Here is a 19837-nt window from a genome sequence, read left to right as displayed (position 1 = left end):
CCCAGCTCTCCAGGGGACATCTTGGTCCCACTTGTCACTAAATGCCAACACCGAGACAAAAAGCAACTGGTTTTCTTAACAAAGTGGCTTCTGCCGGGCAAAGCCACGTGAGTTTGCTTCGAAAAGCACCTCCCGGATATCGGCATAGCCGACGTTTTCATCGGAAGCGACTCTTTCCGTCACTTCTCCCTACCAAACCCCCAGCCTTGGGGGGACGGCGCTCTCCCAGCCGCTGCCCTGAAACGCGCCCAGCTTCGCCACGTGCCAAGCAGCAGGAGGAGGGTTGGTTTAGGGAATTTTAGCTGATCACTTGAACCCAAAGGCAAAGACAGAAGGTCTGTTTGAAAAGTTCCAAAAGGATTTCAAAGCAGGGAATTGTCTGGTATCCCAGTTGTGGCTAAAAACGCCTTTTCACAAGGCAACGGCTGAAGAGACGCAGTGAGGCAGCACCAGGGGGATGCCCAACACCTGCTGCTGATTGCCCAGGGGCCACCAGCCCTTCTGTTAGCCACAAACACCACAAGATAACAAAGAGGATGGCACAAGTGTCCTTCCAGGCCACGGAAGGTGAAGCAAGATGAAAGAAAACACCGAGCCGTGTGGCTCGTGGCAGAAGCCGATGAAGCCGTAAGCAGCTTTCGACATCAGTTTTAGGGATGACAGATGGAGGCAAAGGAAAAAAAACCACCAACCCACCCAGCTCCCTGCTTTGGCCTCCGGTGGATTTGAAGTCACAGCCCTGTTGATGGCCACCTGCTTGTCACCCCGCGCTCTCTGCCAAAGCCATTAACATCCTGAACGAACCGCCCTCTCAGGTGCTCCGCCGGGAAAGCGGCCAGCACAAACAAGGACCTTCATCCAAGCGAGAGGAGACTCTCCGCAGCGTGGACGGTACGATGGAAACACTTCACCTTGAAGTTCAGATGGCTGCGGCCCTAAATCGGGGGGGTGATTGCAGACCCAAGTCCCCACCAGCCTGGAAACAGCCTGGACTGGGGCTGAACTGGGCTTTCCCAGCTCCATCCATCCCTGCCTGGGTCCTGGGCCCCTGCCAGGGGCTGTGAGGTCTCAACCAGCCGCCTTTGCCAGCTACAGGTACGCGAACACCACGCAGCTCCACCGGCTGGGCCAGAAAATCAGCCCTTCCTCCGACTGGTCCAATTCCTGGAGCTTACAGGAAAGCACGGCACTGTTCATCATCATTTAAATATCATTTGGAAAAAATTTTTCACTCTGAGGGTGGTGAGGCACTGGCACAGGTTGCCCAGAGAAGCTGTGGCCGCCCCATCCCTGGCAGTGTTCAAGGCCAGGCTGGATGGGGCTTTGGGCAACCTGGTGTAGTGGAGGGTGTCCCTGCCCATGGCAGGGGGGTTGGAACTGGATGGTCTGTGAGGTCCCTCCCAACCCAAACCAGCCTGGGATTCCCAAGTTATCCTGGAAGCAATGGGCAGAGAACGCAAGACAGGAAAATCGGCGATTGCCAACGCGTGTTCCGTGATGCCAAGCAGCAAACCAGGGCACCTTCTGTCGCAGCGAGGCCGAGTCGAGTTTGACAAACGTTGGGGTTCCAGGTACTTCATTCTCTTGAGCACATGGCACAGATGCCGTTCAGAAACACACATCCCTCCCCTTCCCCTTCCCGCCCCAGGGCTCTTCCTGACCAGCGCACACGGAACGAGGGGGGGTACAAAGCAACAGGTCACGTTTCCAGCACCATGGGGTGACGTGTATATCCCGTCCCTCGAAGCACACGTTGCTGCCGGGCCAGAGAACCGCAACGCCTGCACCACGTTCCGTTTCCTGAGTATCGGGAAGTTTGGGAGAAGGAGCTGATTTAGGGGCATTGGCAGGAAAGGCCACCGTAAAGCCACGGATTGCTGGAATCGTTTTGCTCCAGATGAGCAACCTCGGAAAAGAGCATCGCGGCTCCGTCAGTGTCCAGCTGCTGGAGAGTCCAACTTTGGCAGAGCGACTGTTTGCCTACGGAGTTGTACGGACATCACACTGCTGAACGGATCGTTCAGCGCTTCGGCACAGCGGGTCTTGCACCAAAAAGCAGTGCGGGTCACTGGCGCGGCTCACCGGCACCAGACCTCCTCCCACCGCACCGCTGCCCCAGGCACCTCACCAGCTTCCCCCGGGAGTTCGGACCACCCAGGTGAGACACGGGACACGGTCACTTACGTCGAGCGATTTGGTAATCACCGTTCCCGATTTAGTGCTTCATCATCTTCCCGTTTGGGATATAGAGCTTTGAGGGAAGCCAGCAAAATCTGATATTTTTTTTTAAATGAGAGAGTTCAAAGTTTATCCCTTCTGTTCTCAAGAGGATCAACAGCAGGTTTTAAGAAACAATAAACAGTTTTTTAAAAAAATAAAGTCAAAATTGCACATAAGGTACCTCCATTTCAGTATTTTTTGGACACGGATATGACGGCACAGAGCGAGCCAAGCCTGGATGTCTGCTAAAGAGCCGAGAGCTTCCAGGGCACGTGGCTGTTCCCAGGCTGCGCGCCCAGCTTCGGGAGCACTGGAGTCACCAGGAAGTTCACGCGTGAGGAAGAGGAGCTCCAGCAATCACCACAGCATTGCTGCGGCGAGCAGCTGGCCCTGCCCCAACATCACTGGGCTACTGTGAGGCTCATGAGTTGGGTCTTACGTGACCCCAGGATTCCTCACAGCCGGGCTCTTTTCTGGACACGTTTCCTGACAATAACACGCAGCCTCACGGAGACCAGCAGCAGTGAATCGCTGCTGGCAAGAAACCTGGCATCGGTTTTGCCACCCGGTGCTCCTGGGATCACGCGAGACAGTCCTTTTCTGAACTGTCCTCAGCTCCCAGTTCTCCCCACTTTGAAACACCAACTCTCCAGAAGCAAAGCAGCAGCTAAATTCAAATTACTACGCAATAAGTGAAGGTGGTGACCACGGTATCTCCGTACAATGAGCAATTCCCCTCAGACCAAATTTTCCCACAGCGAAACAGGAGCTCGGCGCGGTGGGAACCTCCAGCTGTACCCAACTATTTCCCATTTTACTTCCCCACGACGCGTTATATGCTACAAAAACACAGAATCAAACTGCAGCCAAGAAAAATAGTTACCCCCCCCACACACACACCCCTCCCAGCAACAGGCTGCCCTTTAGCAGAAAAAGTTCCAGCACGACCCAGGTGATTGAACTGCAGTGGAATTAGCTTCATTTGACTGTATTTAAATAAATAAAGCGTTTTAAAAAAAATCAACAGGCACTAAAACACCCTCAGCTGCTCACACCCACGCACCAGCCCGAGCCCCGTGTAGGTGGCACGCGACAGCCTCTCCCCACCCCTCCCCGGGCAGACTGTTGGGCAGTTGGTGGATGCCACGGAACGCGGGAAGTCGTTTCCACGACGCAGCATTCCAAGAGTCCGCTCCCAGCCAGCACCCGGGCCGCTCGGTTCGAGCCTGCGGCCACAAATTCCACGGTGTTCCCAGTAAGACAGATGAAAAGAGCGCCGGTACCCGCTACCCACCCAGAACAGCCTCCCCCCCACCACGACGGGCAGTCTTTGCTGGTTGGGCTCAGCCCTCAGAGTTTCTTCAGGCGACTGTACAGTTCCCTCTTGCTCTTCTCACCGGCCCAGGTCCGGCTTTTGGTGCGGAATCTTTTCAAATCTTCTTTGAAGTCTTTGTGGTGCATGGGGCGGTAGCTCTGGGGCTCGCAGAAGCTCTGGGGAAAGAGAAGCTGGTTTCACTTCGGTGTCTCACAGAGCCGTGAACTCTCTGAGACTCGTCCAGGGAGCCCAGTACAACCGTTTGGACACCCACCACCAGAACAAACCAACCCAGAGCCCCACTCTGCAGGAGCTTCACGCCAGACACGCCTGAACGAGGCCAAGTGATACTCAGATCTCAGCTACTCAGAAGTGATCGCTGTTAAACAGAGGACTTGCTCTTGTCTGCAGAGCTCTCACCCCGAGTTTTCTGCCAGACACCAGTACACAGACTGAGTCTATCCAGTGTTCACCTTGAGACAACACAGATTGGAGGAACGCTCGTCCCAGACCGCCCAGTTCCTGGCTCCCAGACCAGCCCCAGAGCACTAAGGCTCCCGTCGGCTGGTTCCATGCTGCCACCTCGAGGCTCTTGGTCCTCTCACCTCGGGAGGGGACACCCACGGGCCTGGAACAAAACCCAGGCATCCACCTCCGCAGGGGAGTCAGCAGGGAGAGCCAAAAACCAGGACAGCTGTGAACACTAGCATCCCCCAGGGTGGCCCAAATGGCGGGACACCCAACATCCCACTGGAAAAGCACACACAGCACCTCCCAGCTAGCCACAGAACGGCCAGACACCTCACGTCTCTCTGAAAACGCAACGAGTCACCGAGAGGACCGTAATCTAAGAGAGAGAGGGACTAAAGTGACAGCCAGGCCAGTCTGGTTTGTGTCAGAACAGCAGAAAACCAGTACAGCCACTGAAAGGCTGAAGCAGCGGAAGGCAGGCGACACGAGAAACACCATCCTCACGAGGCTGGGAAGGGAGCTGCTGGGCAGTTCTTAGTTTCCTCTTCTGAACTAGAGGTGAAAACCCAAAGCTCAGGTTTTTCGGGGTTATTTTAGTACAGTATGAGGCTGCAGGTTTGGATTTGTTACACGGCAATTACTGTCAAGCCTCTTCTCTCCTAGTCCGCGCAGGCTGAGCAGTCTGAAATTCCTTCTCCCAGTGACATTTTGAACTCCCAGTTGTTATAAAAGGGCAGAAACCAGTTTTGTATGTTACTCTTGAGACAAAAAAAAAGTGGAAAAACCTTTCAGCTATGGCAGCAAGACAGCTCTGAAGCGTGGAGCAGGCTCGGAGCCTCACTGCCAACGCTGTAACTGTTCTCAGTACGGGAAAGCACCGGGAAACGGAGCAGGAAAACCCACCCCAGCAACACACAGCCTGCCCCAAAGAGAAGTCCGGTGGGGTGGGAATGTGCGGGGGTACGTATTTATCTGTCGTTTCTTCCCCTCTGAGCGTGGCAGAGGTGAATTTAAGAGAACGTCACTTACGCGGCATCGCGAGAAGAAGTCCTTGTAACCCCCCTTCAGGACGTACAGCTCCGGGTAGTGCAGGTTGGGGTACTCGTTCCCCAGCCTGTCCCGCTCCCGCACAAACCGGCACCTGCGGCAGGAAAGAGCCCTGCGTTACATCGCGCAGCCAAGAAGTGACACACAAAACCAGTGCTCGGCCAGAGCTCCCCATTCCCGGCACTACAGCCACAAGCCGCTGCCGTGCAGGAACAGGCGGACGTGCCACACTGGCTGCAGAGCTGTGCCCAAGCACCAGCCCAGGCTGGGTGGAGAAGGGATGGAGAGCAGCCCTGAGGAGAAGGACTTGGGGGTGTTGGTGGATGAGAAGCTCACCATGAGCCGGCACCGTGCGCTGGCAGCCCAGAAAGCCAACCGTGTCCTGGGCTGCACCCAGAGCAGCGTGGGCAGCAGGGCGAGGGAGGGGATTCTGCCCCTCTGCTCTGCTCTGCGAGACCCCCCTGCAGTGCTGCCTTCAGCTCTGGGGGCCCCAACAGCAGAAGGACATGGAGCTGCTGGAGCGGGGCCAGAGGAGGCCATGGAGATGATGGGAGGGCTGGAGCACCTCTGCTCTGGAGACAGGCTGAGAGAGTTGGGGCTGTTCAGCCTGGAGAAGAGAAGGCTCCGGGGAGACCTTCCAGCACCTTCCAGAGCCTAAAGGGGCTACAGGAAAGCTGGAGAGGGGCTTTGGACAAGGGTGTGGAGTGACAGGACACGGGGCAATGGCTTTAAACTGAAAGAGGGGAGATTTTGATTAGATGTAAGGAAGAAATTCTTCCCTCTGAGGGTGGTGAGGCACTGGAACAGGTTGCCCAGAGAAGCTGTGGCTGCCCCATCCCTGGAAGTGTTCCAGGCCAGGTTGGATGGGGCTTTGGGCACCCTGGTGTAGTGGAGGGTGTCCCTGCCCATGGCAGGGTGGGGTGGAACTGGATGATCTTTGAAGGTCCCTTCCAACGCAAACCATTCTATGATTCTAACTGGTTTTCCCTCTCTGTCTCTAAGCATTCCAGCTCACCAGCCCAACTTCATCATGGCCATTCGCATCATGGGTTGTGTCACATTCCCTGCCAGAGGTGACAACCAACATCTACTCATGACAGACTGCACATTCAGGAGCACATCAGCACAATAACTGGTGCCACCCTGAAAGCTTTGCTCTCAGCCAGCGCAGCAGTGAGCTCTCGTGTCGGGGCATGAGGGATAACTCACATTCGAGGACCCCGCTCTGAAGAAAACTCGCAGTGGAACACTACTATCACTCGTTTGTTCTCCGCTGGCTGGATTGGCTTCTTCAGCAAGTAGTCTTCCACATCCTCTTCCATGTGTAGGTTTACAGCACCCTGTAAAGGCAGAGCCATGCCCGAGCACACACAGTGAGTGGAGGAGAACAGTAACGAACCTATCCCACTTCCTTGCACACCATCTCCTCATCTTCTGTCTCCTAGAGGAGCTCTGTCAACTCTCCCTAGCCGCTGAGAATACAGCTTCAGACCCAAGCAGAACGTTACAGATAGTCTAACACTGACTTAGGGTGACCTGGACTTGCTTCAGGTGGCCACTTCAACACCTGTAGGTGGTGGCTCGTTGGATTTCCCATCCCATTGCATTCGAGAGGGCAGGCCAGGAAACTTCAAGACCAATTATGTTTTGCACGGCCATTTGTTCTTTGAAGTCTGTGGTTTAAAAGAAGTTTAATATTCTAAATTTAGCTTCCCTAGATATCAGGATGCTGGACACAGAGCATCTCACATCCTCTGGGACCATCTCCCTGCCTGCCACATAAGTCACCTCCTCTGCTAAGGACAGCGGAACGTTCCCTCCTTCAAAGGAAAAGTGTTTTTATGAACCAAGCATGAGCTCAGTGTGCCAGGAGTCACGCAGGGTGTAGGTGTGACAAGATCCCAGACCCCACGGAGGGACTTGGGCATCTCAGCTGTACCATACACACATGGCCTTGGATACTCGCTACTGGAGAGCGACCCCAGAGCAAAGCGACTCCAGTTTGGAACTTCAGACAACTCTACATTGCTCCTATGGGGTCGACATACCTTGATGTGTCCTCCTTCGTACTCGTACGGGTATCTACAGTCAATTATCACACATTCCTTGATGAAGCTTGCAAACTTCCCAGTCAGCACAGACACAATCTGGAAGGGGGGAAGGAAAAAAAAAGAAAAAGTTCAGTTGTTCTGAGGGGGCTTTGTTTGTTTTGGTTTTTTTTCCCCACTGAAGAATTTTTCTTACTGTCCCCGGAACACCTACCATTTCTGAGTCAATATATTTTAAGTCTTGATGTTTCCCGTCGACAGTGTGGAACAAGTAACCCTAAAAAACAGACAGCATTTAACTGAGACAATTCCAGGCGTATCGAAGGGATTTTGCAGATCTTTTTGGATAACCACACGTGCATCGCTGTGTGTCTAACCCGTGCAAGCACCGTTTCACCGACAGCTTTTCCATAGGAATTTGCATACGTGCTGTACTCAGGCTGGTCTGAGACATCTCTACCAAGAGAAGCCACTAAAACACTTGAATCTTCTGAATTACCTTTGAGAAGTCACCAATAAGGTCGCTCTGGTCACTATCCAAAATGCTTTCGATCTCCGCCGTGGAGGATTGTGTCTTCACCATTTTCATGCTCTGGAGGGACACGGGTTAGAGATCAACTCCGAGCACTGACGGCAGAAAGATCCTTTTCCCATAACACGACAGAAAACTCAGGAGTTTACTCTGATGCCCTGAACTACGACTCCTCAGCTTCCCCTTTGCATTAGGCAAAGCTCAGGCTCAAGAGTATGGAAATACTGGAAATAATGGAAACACTGCGCCAGCTCCCCCAGATCTGCGCTATGCAGAGAGAACACAGTTTTGTAGAATCACAGAATCCCAGAACAGTTTGGGTTGGAAGGGACCTCAAAGATCATCCAGTTCCAACCCCCCTGCCATGGGCAGGGACACCCTCCACTACACCAGGCTGCCCAAAGCCCCATCCAACCTGGCCTGGAACACTGCCAGGGATGGGGCAGCCACAGCTTCTCTGGGCAACCTGTGCCAGTGCCTCACCACCTTCAGAGGGAAGAATTTCTTCCTTAGATCCCACCAAAATCTCCCCTCTTCCAGTTTAAAGCCATTGCCCCATGTCCTGTCACTCCATGCCCTTGTCCAAAGCCCCTCTCCAGCTTTGTAGGTCAGCAATTCTCCTGAAAAAGCTCTCATCAACCTTCCCAAGCCAGACACCTATCTTAGAGCCTCTCCCAATCAATTCATGCTGAGCCACCAACCGTTGAATCCTCAGAAGGTGTTCCAGGCAGGCTCTTCCTCTTCTTGCTTTTCCCTGGAGAATTCTCTTCCTGGGATCTCTCCATCCTTTTCTGGGTGGTTCTTCCTACGCCACCAGGCAGAGATGAAGAGCCAAACAACCGACATCGTTTGGCCTATGAGGAAGGAGAAAAGCAAAGGCTTGCCTTCACTCCAGGCTTGCCTTCACTCCCAGCTTGCCTTGCAAAGATCAGAAACTAAGCAAGCCTCAGACTTTCAGACCGTTACCAGTTTTGCTTACACAGGACACTGCCACTGCACAGCAACAGCAGGATGTTAAATAGGATCATGTAAATTCAGGACCAATGTTTCCAGTGACATTTGTTTCTTCCAGTGTGGACTGGGTGAGGGTGGAGCACCATAAGTGCCAGCAGAGTGCTTCATACCAATTAGCAAACAATCTATCAGCAGATTAAGAGCTTTTTGGTGGAGCCTAAACTCCCTTCGCAGTCTGTTATCAGAATACTGGGCTACAGGCATTTCAGGCAAGCCTGGGCAGAAGGTGTTCAAGGTATGTCAAGGAGCACCTGATAAGGGTGGTCAAGATGTTCTGGCATTTATGAAGCACTTTTGTGAAAAGTCAATGCCTACATCCAAACAAGGAGCATTGTTCTGCACTGAGGAAGCCTTCCAGGTACACAGGCTTTAGACATAACAGAACAGGGAGGGGGGCTTTTGCCATATCTTGTTTTGCTGCTGCTATTAGGGATCCAGCAGCAGAGACAGTGGGGTCACTTGTCCCAGCAGTGAAAAGGGCTGCCAGAACAAAGACCCTGTCTCTGCTCTGTTGTGCACTGCCACAACACTCACCCGATTGTCGGCTTTCCTCATGACCAGCGGTGCAGTCCAGAGGCTCGCCACATCAGGCGGCATCTCCTCGTCGTTCTGAGGGGAAAAAAAAAAAAAAAAAAAAAAGAAAAATTCATTCTCATCTATTTCTCTGTGGGCAGAGACTGTAAATATCTACAGCTTCTGCACAGCTTGGGCAAACATTCCAGGGAAATTCTTATGTCAGAGCTGTTTTAGGAGTTCAACTCAATTACTAGTCCACTACTCAAAGGAATAACAGAACCGAGTCGAGGCAGGTTAGAGAAGGTGAGTTGTATCAATTCATTGCTTGATTAACAGTGATGTTCCTCCAAAGCTTTAGGCATTTCAAACTCAGTTGGAAACAGCCTTCTATTGAGGTGGCTCGAAAGCAAACATTACCTTTAGCTCTTCCAGCAAGTTTCTCAAGACAGACACCAACTTTTCAAATAATCCTCCCTAGTAACGCAATTCTAAGGAACAGCAGCGATTCTTCACCTAACCGCTGCTCGCGCCCCAAGCCAATCCCCCTGTCTGCCCTAGGGAAGGGCACACAGAAGACAGGGACACTGAAAGAGGTGGCACCTCATCTTGTTGCACTCCCTGGCACCTGGCTCCTTGCAGTTTGCCTTGCACTGACTCCTGCTGGAACATCCGTGCTGGCAGACTTAACACGAGACAGAGCCGATTTTGAAACACGTCGTACTTCCTTGGTGCGTACCTTCAGATCTTGCTCATCCAGCAGCTCTAGGAATCCATCATCATCTTCGCTTTCAGAGGAAGTCAGAGAAGACTGCTGCTGGAAAACCGGCCTGTAGTTTTCCTGCTCACCCACGGGAAACTGCAAGAAGACAGTCGGTTCTAACAACATTCCTTCTCTTCACTGCAGGGTGCTGCAGCCAGAGGTGACACCGTGCCTCTCACTGCCCTACAGAAAGTTACTCCACCCCTTGAATACACTTGAGCAGATCCCAAACTGAGTTCCAACGCTTTTATTTGATCCTTACAAGAGCACAGTGCCTCGTTAGACTCATTAAGCAATAAGCCTCTCCTCTAGAAGCAGCTATCCAGCGAAGGTGCCAAGGAGAGAAATGGGTGGTACCGAAAGGAACAAGAATTAATGCAAACTGTGCAGCTGGTGAGCAGGAGATTAGGAGTGCCAAGATAGAATCATAGAATCCCAGAATGGTTTGGGCTGGAAGGGACCTCACAGACCATCCAGCTCCAACCCCCTGCATGGGCAGGGACACCCTCCACTACACCAGGTTGCCCAAAGCCTCATCCAACGTGGCCTTGAACACTGCCAGGGATGGGGCAGCCACAGCTTCTCTGGGCAACCTGTGCCAGTGCCTCACCACCCTCGAGTGAAAAATTTCTTCCTTAGATCTATGAAGGGCTACCAGACTCGGGAGTGAAGCCAAGACTTAGCCACCCAGCTCTGTTTCTGTGCAGGGACCTGTCGTGGTTTTGCAGTGGCTTTTTCTAAGCAATGGAATATGGTAATATTTTCCTCCTGGATGCCACACCTGGACATAAGATCCAGTCACATCTACACAGATGGCTCCATTGTTCCAAACGCATCTGCCTCAACACAAACATCTACTTTGGTGATAGTGAGCACAATTACAAACTAAATTCCTCAATTTCACAGCAAGGTCCACACTCCCTCGACTTCCTGCAGCGTGATCTCAGCTCTCTCCTGACTAATCTCTCACATACTCAGAACAATTCACGTTTCAAATTTCTCACCAGCTCATAAGCCAGAATGTGAGGAGTTTTCTCATCTGGCAGATGGGTAAGTATTTCTATTTGGCACGTGAAGAGTTGTGATTAACAGCAATCTTAGAATCCTGATGCAATTTTTCTTCCTGCCAGGTAGTAGGTATGTAGAGGATGAGGTGAGAATTAGTTGCAAAGAACGCTGTATTACTTACTGTCTGAGCTGCAGATGAATTCTGCCTTGGTCCAGGAACACCTTTTCCGTCATGGGAATGGGCGTGCACGGAACGAGAAGCTGGTTTGGTTGGCTTCTTAAACTCGAAGGATTCCTGAATTAAAAAGGTGCAAAGTGATCATTTTACCAAAATTACAAACGGTGTAAAATGCTTTGATCATTTCATCTTTTTTTTTTTTTTTAAGCTACCTGACCTTTTGGATTTAAGTTCCCTGCTACCAACAGGAATAGTCTGAAGGCAAGTGTTTTTTAATTAAAGACATTACAATAGTGATTTGTTTAACATAATCAAGTTTTCATCCTTTTGATATCACCTGCGGGCTTAAGGCTTTTCTATTTGTCAGTCAACTTCTCTGCAAAAAAGATCATTTTTAAAGGCTGCCTCCTGACACCCACTCTTCTGTAGAGACCCATCAGAGTCCTGCTGACGGGGTTTCCAGCAGCAAGGCCCTTTGGATCAAGCAGGTGAAAGGAGATTTGTGCTGTGAGGAGCCAGGGCTCCCCATGTCAGCAGTGGAAAGAGATGAGGTGACCTATCTCAACAGCTTTCTGGAGGCACCCCTCGTAGCTAGCTAAAGCCAGCAGCACGAATATGTTTTCCCTCGCCGCATTGTGAAAGGAGTCAGGCTCAGCAGCGTGAAGGTGGAGCTGCACAATCAAAGTCTTCCAAAATGTATTCACCTATAATCAGTTTGGGGTTGCTACAACCAGTGCTGTCGCACTTTGCTGCGAGTTCCCCTCAAATAAGGTACACAAAACTCTGTGGTGGCTGAACCACAGCCTGGCAGGGAGCAAAAGCCTCTTCCACTGTTGAAGGGGGGTGTGAATTCAGCTTCCTCGGTACCACCTCCTACACCATATCATCCCAGGCAACAGAAAGCAACACTTACGTTCTCCTTATTTTCATCCTGTTCCAATGGTTGAAAGTCGTCACCATCCAGAGACCCGGAAAGGTTTCTCTTCAGAGCAGGGCTGGACCCCAGGAGGCTTTGCTACAACGTTCACACGCAAGTGTCAGTTCAGTATTGTGCAATATCATCTTTGCACAACTACATTTTAGGCAAAAGAGCAGCTAACAAAGACCAAAAGGTATCTGACTCCAAATCTGTGCAAATTATGTGCAGGAGTCTTTTGTGCTGACATACGGTACAGGTACCAAAATGCTTCAACTGCACTAGTGACAGAGCCACACTGCTGAAATTTCACACCAACTCCAATGAGATTTTCAGTTTACAAGCTGCAATTTTGCCAGTTTTCATTAAGTATCACCAGTTTACATTAAGTTTTCATTAAGTAAGCAGCTGTTCTTGAAGACAGAAAACTAACAACTTATGGAATGTATGCAATTAAAAACAGTTAACACGCTAAATCCTTTAACATTTATAGAAACCAACACCACTCTCACTTACTGGCAGGGAATGTATTCTTCTGAAGGGCATTCGAACGCTGCAATGAAAAGAGAACCAAGATTTATTTCAACATTTTGTTTTAAAAAGACAGTAACATGAGTAAAACTCACTTTCCCCCCCCAACAAAACTCCAGAAGCTACAACAGTCACTGACAAAAAAGCTGAAACAGAAGCATACTTACTTCAGCCTGCTCGATTCAAGAATCGCTTTCTCAAATCTAAAAGCAAGAGAAATGCTCCAGTTAGTGCCAGAGGATATTAAATACAAGGTTGATTTGTAGTGTAAGTCACAGAGAGTTATGCCAAGCAGAAGCCAACGTGCTTCTTGATGACACTTTGTCTTTCTCAAAAGCTATTTATAGTCAGCTGATCCCATCCTAGTTTTTGAAACTAGCTAGACTCCTCCTCTCCTTCCTTTCCCCAAATTCTTTTCAGCATTGTTTAGACAAGAAGCTAAGTCAAAGGAAGAAAAGCTCAGTAAACAGAGACCAAATCTGTGCCCCATCCCTGGGGATAGAAGATTAGGAAAAGAAAAATCATCTAATTGAAAGTGGCAAGTTCAAAGCTGTGAGGAACTGCTTGACACCGGGTAAGGCATATAGAAGCACAAATGATAACGTAAGCGTTGAGTGAAAGCTGCAACTTCCACGCAGCTTGGTGCAGCCTCAGCCTCCTGGTAAGGTGTCAGAGTCATGCCAAACAGGCTGGTTGGTACAACACATTACCTCGGACTCAGGACTTGGCAAGCAGCTATCCAGCAAAGGAGAGAAATGGGTGGTATCAAAAGGAACAAGAATTAATACAAACTCTGCAGTTGGTGAGCAGGAGATTGGGAAATAGAAAGGCAAAGGAAAAGCCAGGTCAAGGCTCTCATTAGCCGACGTTTGTTAACGGTTTGTTAATGATGCCACGAGTCAGGCTCGGCATAGGGGTACGTACGTGTCCTCCATGATATCGTTTGCGGTCGCAGGATCAGGCGAATTCAAAGCACAACCTGCAGAGGAGAGACAGTGTTTGCTACTGAGCAGCATCTCAGCACCTATGGAACACAAAATATTGGACATTGCCACATTTCCCCTGGAAGACCCCAAGCTCAGACAGGAAACTAACACAGAAAGCCCCATCTGCAGCCTCATCTCAGCGTAGATGCAACCACAGCTACAGACACTCCACACGCTTGGGTTTTCACCATCAAATCATCAGCTGTTAGTGCTTGGGGGAAAAACGGGAGTAATTGAAAAAAGCATCCTGAGCCCAGCCTGGAATATCATATAGAACAGAGTCATAGAATCCCAGACTGGTTTGGGTTGGAAGGGACCTCACAGACCATCCAGTCCCAACCCCCCTGCCATGGGCAGGGACACCCTCCACTACACCAGGTTGCCCAAAGCCCCATCCAACCTGGCCTGGAACACTGCCAGGGATGGGGCAGCCACAGCTTCTCTGGGCAACCTGTGCCAGTGCCTCACCACCCTCAGAGGGAAGAATTTCTCCCTCAGATCCCATCGAAATCTCCCCTCTTCCAGTTCAAAGCCATCGCCCCGTGTCCTGTCACTCCACACCCTTGTCCAAAGCCCCTCTCCAGCTTTCCTGTAGCCCCTTTAGGCACTGGAAGGTCTCCCTGGAGCCTTCTCTTCTCCAGGCTGAACAGCCCCAACTCTCCCAGCCTGTCTCCAGAGCAGAGGTGCTCCAGCCCTCGGAGTCCTGCCACACAACACGGAATGCTCTTGGCTTATTCTCTCACATACTCATCTTCATAGACAAGTTGGTCCTTTAGGGGCTTTTGAGCCTCTGTTTAGTTACACCTCTTTGTATGAAGAAGCTCCAGGCCCATTCCCAAATGGCACGTGAGGGTACTGGGAATAACAGCAAGCACTCCATGAGCATAAATCACGTGAAACACTACATGATTCCACAATTCCAGCTATGCAGCATTTAAGTACAGCCAAATACGAATCTTATTCCATCGCAGACCCTCGAGGAACATTTGTATTCTGGTTGTAATCACAAGCCCTGGTGACAGGCCGACAGCTTCCCAGAACGGACCCTACAGCGTCGTGATGAGACTTCCTACTTCAATAACTGTCATCTAAATAAATTACAAAGAATTAACGTGACTAACGCGACAGGTAGTGGTCTCAGCACGGCAGTAACCTGAGTCAGAAGTGTTTAGTAAGCTCTATGCTCCCTGTCTCCAAAGCAGGCCTTAAGGAAAAAAAAGAAAGAACAAACAAAAAACCCAAAAAGACAGTGGAGATTTAGCAAGCTTGGTTATTCCACCCCACTTTGTGGTTTGGGAGCTGCACTTGCATTCTAGCCGTTCCAAAAGTGCCTTTCAGGGCTGAAAGTACCATCACGGTCAGACTGGTGCACAAATTCAGATGGAGACTCTGATTTATGTCACTGGGTTGGACAACAAAGTGTCAGAAGCTTCCCTGATTCTACAAGTTATGGAGTAATAGCTTATTTCATGTTTACTGATAAAACACCTCATTTGAAAAAAAAAAAAAAACAACTACTTCTGGGCAAGCAGCAGCACTAAGCCGCAGCTCCCCAGGTTCCAGATGAAGTCACCTCGTGTTAACAAAAAAAGCCACCAAAAAAAAACCTTAAGCCACAAGACAAACCCTGCTCGCAGCCTTGACTCGAGCGGGTTCGCACAGTCTGGGTGTCAAGTGAGAAACCGCACGGTGACGACTCGCTTGCACCAACGTCATCACCCTCCAAAGGGCAGAAACTCCGACCGGTCCCGTTCGGAGCCGGGTGCAGGTACACAACGAGTCCTAACAACAAAGCACAAACCATTATCTCCCAGTTTGCCAGACCACAGCCCCAATACGCAGCTATAAACGCTCACAGGCCAGTACCTGCAAGACACCACAGAGCAGAAAATGGTGAGAACCCAGTTCACCAGCAAATCCTACCCCGGGCTGCCTTTAGCAGCCTTCCTCTTCAGCTGTCTCTACTGCAGGAGAGGCTGACACACTCAGGACAAGGTGTTGACCCACCACCATGTGCAGAGCAGAACATCAAGGCAAGCAGAAAATGGGAGTGATAAACATCATGCTGGAGTACAAAGCATGACAGGTCCCTGAGAAAAAAGGGAAAAGTCCTCTCTGGCAAAGAATGCCCCTGTGGGGGCAGAACCAGGTTATCCTCCACGCTAGCTCTTCTGCTAACACATTCCAGGACAATTAAAGCAAAAAACCACACAACATACACAGCCTACAACCCAAACCCAAAGCGCAGAAGCTTGCCGAGCGATGCTCTGCCTGCCTGCCCCCTTTCCAGAGCACAAGAATGGAAAGAGGCTGCAGGGATCTATCCAAACCCTGGCAGCTGCTCGCAGGAAAAGCCACATAAAGACACGATGCTTTTCAGTCCTCCCTTGTCACCTATTAATTCAGGGGGGACTCAGGGGGGGACCTTCTCGTTCTCTACAATTACCTGACAGGAAATTGTAGGGAGATGGGGGTCGGGCTCTTCTCCCACGTTAGGAATGACAGGATGAGAGGGAATGGCCTCAAGTTATGCCAGGGGAAATTTAGGTTGGATATCAGGAAGAATTTCTTTCCAGAGAGGGTTGTGAGGTATTGGAACAGGCTGCTCAGGGAGGTGGTGGAGTCCCCATCCCTGGAGGTGTTTAAAAACTGTGTGGATTTGGAGTTGAGGAACATGGTTTAGGGACCCCGACAGTGCAGGGGGAACGGTTGGACTCGATCTTGAGAGTCTCTTCCAAGCAGATGATTCCATGATTCTAGTTGAGAAAGCCATACCTGAGTCCGTTGATTCCGACGACACTGTTCTCTGTAAGCCATTAGCATTCTTGTTTCCCAGATCTTGCTCCGCGGTGTCGTGCTGACTGTAAAAGAAGTGAGGCATTCGGTGTGAGTGCTCATTGACGTGAGAAATACAACCCAGGAGAGCCTGAACGTGGATCTGCAGCACAGGTGATCATAACCTGAAACCTTCCCCATCAGCTTGGCAATCCTGCAGACTGCAGCCTCTTGTGCCCTGCGTGCAGGTGGTACGCAGCCCATGCCACCCCCAGCTCACCACACTTAAATATCCTCAGATCTAACACCTACAGGGACCTGAGGTTTCGGGTTTGTTTTCAAACCTGCCCACGCAGCACTGGTAACGTTACAAGTCCAGCTTCCAGAAGGAGACAGGGAGGGTGCCACTTAAGGCAATAATTATCCTGGTTGCATTTCTGGTCACCTGGCACCAAACCACCAAGCTTTTCTCCATGACACACTAACTGTGAGGAGGTTTGTAAAAACCATGTTTTAAAGCCTGTCCTGAGCTTGTGCCTTCACAAACAAAGGTCCTCACACAACAAAATGACAGACTTCGCAATAAAATTTCAGGACTAAAACCAATTTAAGTGTGCAATAGGTTACTGGTGCCTGGAATCACACTAGCACCTCTCAAACCATCCTCTAGAAACACCTCTATCAGAGCCCCATTATCCTTCTCAGGACTGCAACCATCTCTGGCAACAATTTAATTATTGTTTTGCACAAAAAAAAATACCAAACTTGTAACTCAAACTCATTTTTGTATGTAGTTAGCTCTCAGATTTTGTCTTATCAACTGAGCAAGTTCTCTGCTCACGCAGTTCCCCAGACTTGTTCAAATCATTCTGGAGGTGAAGGGGCTCGAGGCACCCAGAGCCTGGCTGAGGAAGGCCAGCCCGACCCGACACGTGGCAAGTACAAACACTGCCCTGCCAGCAGGCAGGGAACTTGGAGGAGCTCTCATGATCCTTCTTGTACCTTCTTATGTTTGGGAAAGCTACCTGGCTCCTCCATCACGAGCCAATTAAAAAAACAACTTGCCAGGGCTACAAACCCACAGTGCAGAACAAGAACACGGAGGGGGCTGATGTGAATCACTGAATCTACCGGTGTGAATTGGTGGATTTACAGGAATGCCAGGAATCTGAAGGAGGGAAGGATCATAAAGAAAGCAGGTGATTACAGAAATGAGAACGATACAAAACCAGCAAACAAACGACAAATACCAGGAGGGCCATCAGGACCAGAGAGGAGGCCAGGGCAAAACAGGAGCCGTACAAGAGACAAACTGTAGAGGCTGCTGTAGGAATAACAAGATGAAGGAGTTGGAGACCAGTAACAGCCAAACTGGATGGAGCAACCGCGGGGCCAGAGGAGTGGCAGAGCCCAGAGACTTCAGCACCTTCTGGGTGTGAAACAGAGAGGAGGGGTGTGCAGGGCGAAGGCGGGCAGCAGAGTTAAAGGAGCTGGGTCGCAGGAGACGATGCAGCCAAGGTGGGATGGAAGGCAGGAAGAGCAGGCACAAAGGTACCAGCATTGATTTGTGGGAGAGGGGGAGCACCCAGGCCTGGAGCCAGGCACAGGGAAGGGCTCAGGAGCCAGGTGGGTGCCCAGAGCAGAACCAGGGCGAGATGGTGGCGCGTGGTGGGACACCCCGGGGAGAAGACGGCCCACAGCGCAGCAGCCACGACCGCGTGTGGGCAACGGCTCCCACGGGGCGAGCTGCGGGGGGGGGGGGGGGGGGGGGGGTGGGGCCAGTCTCGGGGCTCCTTAGGAAGAAAGGGGATATTCGGTGGGCAGAGGGGCAGGGGGGGGAGCCCCGAGCACCGGGCAGGGGTGGGGGCGGTGTTAAGGGGAGTCGTAGCAAAACTGCCCTCGGCTTTGCAAGGGCGGGGGTGGGGGACGGGACACACATGGGAAGAACTCCTCGAGGCCTCATGGTGGGGGGGCGGGAGCGACAAACAGCTCCTGGAGGCCTCGCTTCTTTGGGGGAGGGTTAGGAGAAGAGGTCCGCGAGGCGTCGGTTTTAACGGGGGGGTGCTCAGAAGGAGAGAACGTGGGATGAGGTCCTCAAGGCCTCGCTTCTGGAGGGAGGAGGAGATTAGGAGAAGAGCTCCTCAAGGCCCCGATTAGGGGGGGTGGGGAGGAAGGAGAAGAAGAGAAAAGATCCACGAGGCAGCATTTTTTTTGGGGGGGGAAGTGAGGGCAGATGAGGCCCTTGAGGCCTTGCTTCTGAAAGGGGGGAAGGAAAACAGTTCCTCGAGGCCTTGCGGTTTGGGGAGCGGGGTGGAAGACTTCCTTAAGGCCTCTGGGGGGGGACGGGGGAGGAGAAAAGCTCCTCAAGGCCTCGTTGTGGATGGGGGGGGTGGGGTGCAAAGGAAGAACGACTCCACGAGGCCTCGCTTTTTTAATTATTATTATTATTTTCAATGAGGGGAGGAGAAGAGCCCCCCCAGGCCTTGCTTGGGTCCGGGGTGGGGGAGAAGCGGCCCTGAGGCCTCGCATGGCGGGGGGAGGGGGGAGCTCCGTTAGGCCTCGCTTCAGGAGGGAAGAAGGGGGTGAGAGGCGCCGGAGGCCTCGCTTTTTTTTTGGGGGGGGGGGGGGGGGGGGAGGGAGCATCGTAGAGGCCCTGAGTCAGGGCAGAGGGGGGGTGAGGGGGCGAAAAGGGGCCCCCGCTCTGACTGACCTGCGTCCCAGCTGCTCCATGGTGAGGCGGAGGTCGGAGACCGGCGAGAGGTCGGCGGGAAAAAGAGACTTGACCACGGCGGGCGAAGCCGGAGAGAGAAGCAGGAGGCGGCGGCGGTAGGAACGGCCCGGTGCGGGATCCATGGAGCCGAGCCGAGACGAAGCCGCCCGTCCTCCTGTCAGCGCCGCTCTGACCCCAGCCGCTACCCGTCGCCCGCTCCGAAGCTGGCGCCAAACCACCCCTCCACCAATCAAAACGCTCCTCTGGAGGGGGCGGGTGCCTTTGCTCCAACTCCCCGCCCACTGCGCCCGTTAGGACCAGTAAGAACGGCGGCGGGCGCCTCAGTCCCCGCCCCCAAGCGGTGCTTGACGTCGCTCCTGCCCAATGGAGAAGCCAGCCAATGGGGTGCCGCTGGCAGCCTGACTGAGCGCCTAAACGGGGACTACGTTTCCCAGCATGCAACGCGGAGGAGGGCAACGCGTTCACGCGTTGCCCTCCTCCGCGTTGCATGCTGGGAAGCGTAGTCCCCCGCCCGCTTTGGCGCCACAGCCCCAGCGGCCTCCCTGGGCCTGAGGGGAAGCGGTTAAAACGGGGAAAAACGAGGGGAAAAAGGGCATAAACTCAGCGGGTCGCCGCGCCCCGGTGAGCCGAGGAGCCCTTCGCACATCACCTCTCCTCAGAGGAGAGCTTTGTGAGGACAATAAAGGAGCGGCACCGCCGGCGGCCGCTTGTGTGAGGCGTCTGGTGTGAAACAACACGCATTTGCTCCCCGGGAGAGGGATGAAAAATGACAGGATGAGAGGGAATGGC

General features: G+C 52.0%; 1 protein-coding gene across 2 annotated transcripts; it reads right to left on the bottom strand.

The window, feature by feature from the left end:
- Window positions 1–3570: 3570 nt before the first annotated feature.
- Window positions 3571–19170, bottom strand: CDC25A (cell division cycle 25A). 2 transcript variants are annotated; one of them, XM_086614217.1, is made up of 16 exons: window positions 19028–19170; window positions 16318–16403; window positions 13481–13535; window positions 12724–12759; window positions 12542–12578; window positions 12023–12124; window positions 11101–11226; window positions 9900–10019; window positions 9182–9256; window positions 8335–8487; window positions 7601–7693; window positions 7316–7378; window positions 7102–7200; window positions 6263–6393; window positions 5036–5147; window positions 3571–3711 (listed from the first exon to the last, which is right to left on the bottom strand). In XM_086614217.1, the coding sequence occupies exons 1-16, from the start codon at window positions 19168–19170 to the stop codon at window positions 3571–3573; spliced, it is 1572 nt and encodes a 523-aa protein (XP_086470343.1). The 2 variants fall into 2 exon arrangements, with proteins under 2 accessions (XP_086470343.1, XP_086470344.1); XM_086614218.1 differs by having other exon boundaries at window positions 11113–11226.
- Between the last annotated feature and the right edge of the window lie 667 nt (window positions 19171–19837).

The sequence above is a fragment of the Tauraco erythrolophus genome, chromosome 7, assembly GCF_009769465.1.
Source record: "Tauraco erythrolophus isolate bTauEry1 chromosome 7, bTauEry1.pri, whole genome shotgun sequence".
NCBI classification, from domain to species: Eukaryota; Metazoa; Chordata; class Aves; order Musophagiformes; family Musophagidae; genus Tauraco; species Tauraco erythrolophus.
The sequence above is the reverse complement of the archived record's forward strand: the minus strand, read 5'-3'. Positions and strand labels throughout refer to the sequence as shown.

What these genes read in the sequence shown, in the direction of transcription:
- CDC25A (XM_086614217.1), bottom strand. Translation starts at nt 19,170, where the DNA reads ATGGATCCCGCACCGGGCCGTTCCTACCGCCGCCGCCTCCTGCTTCTC. An exon ending in GAAGAATACATTCCCTGCCA is followed by an intron (nt 12,125 to 12,541) that starts GTAAGTGAGAGT and finishes TGAACGTTGTAG; the next exon opens with CAAAGCCTCCTGGGGTCCAG. An exon ending in TCAGAGCGGGGTCCTCGAAT is followed by an intron (nt 5,148 to 6,262) that starts GTGAGTTATCCC and finishes TTCCTGCCGCAG; the next exon opens with GTGCCGGTTTGTGCGGGAGC.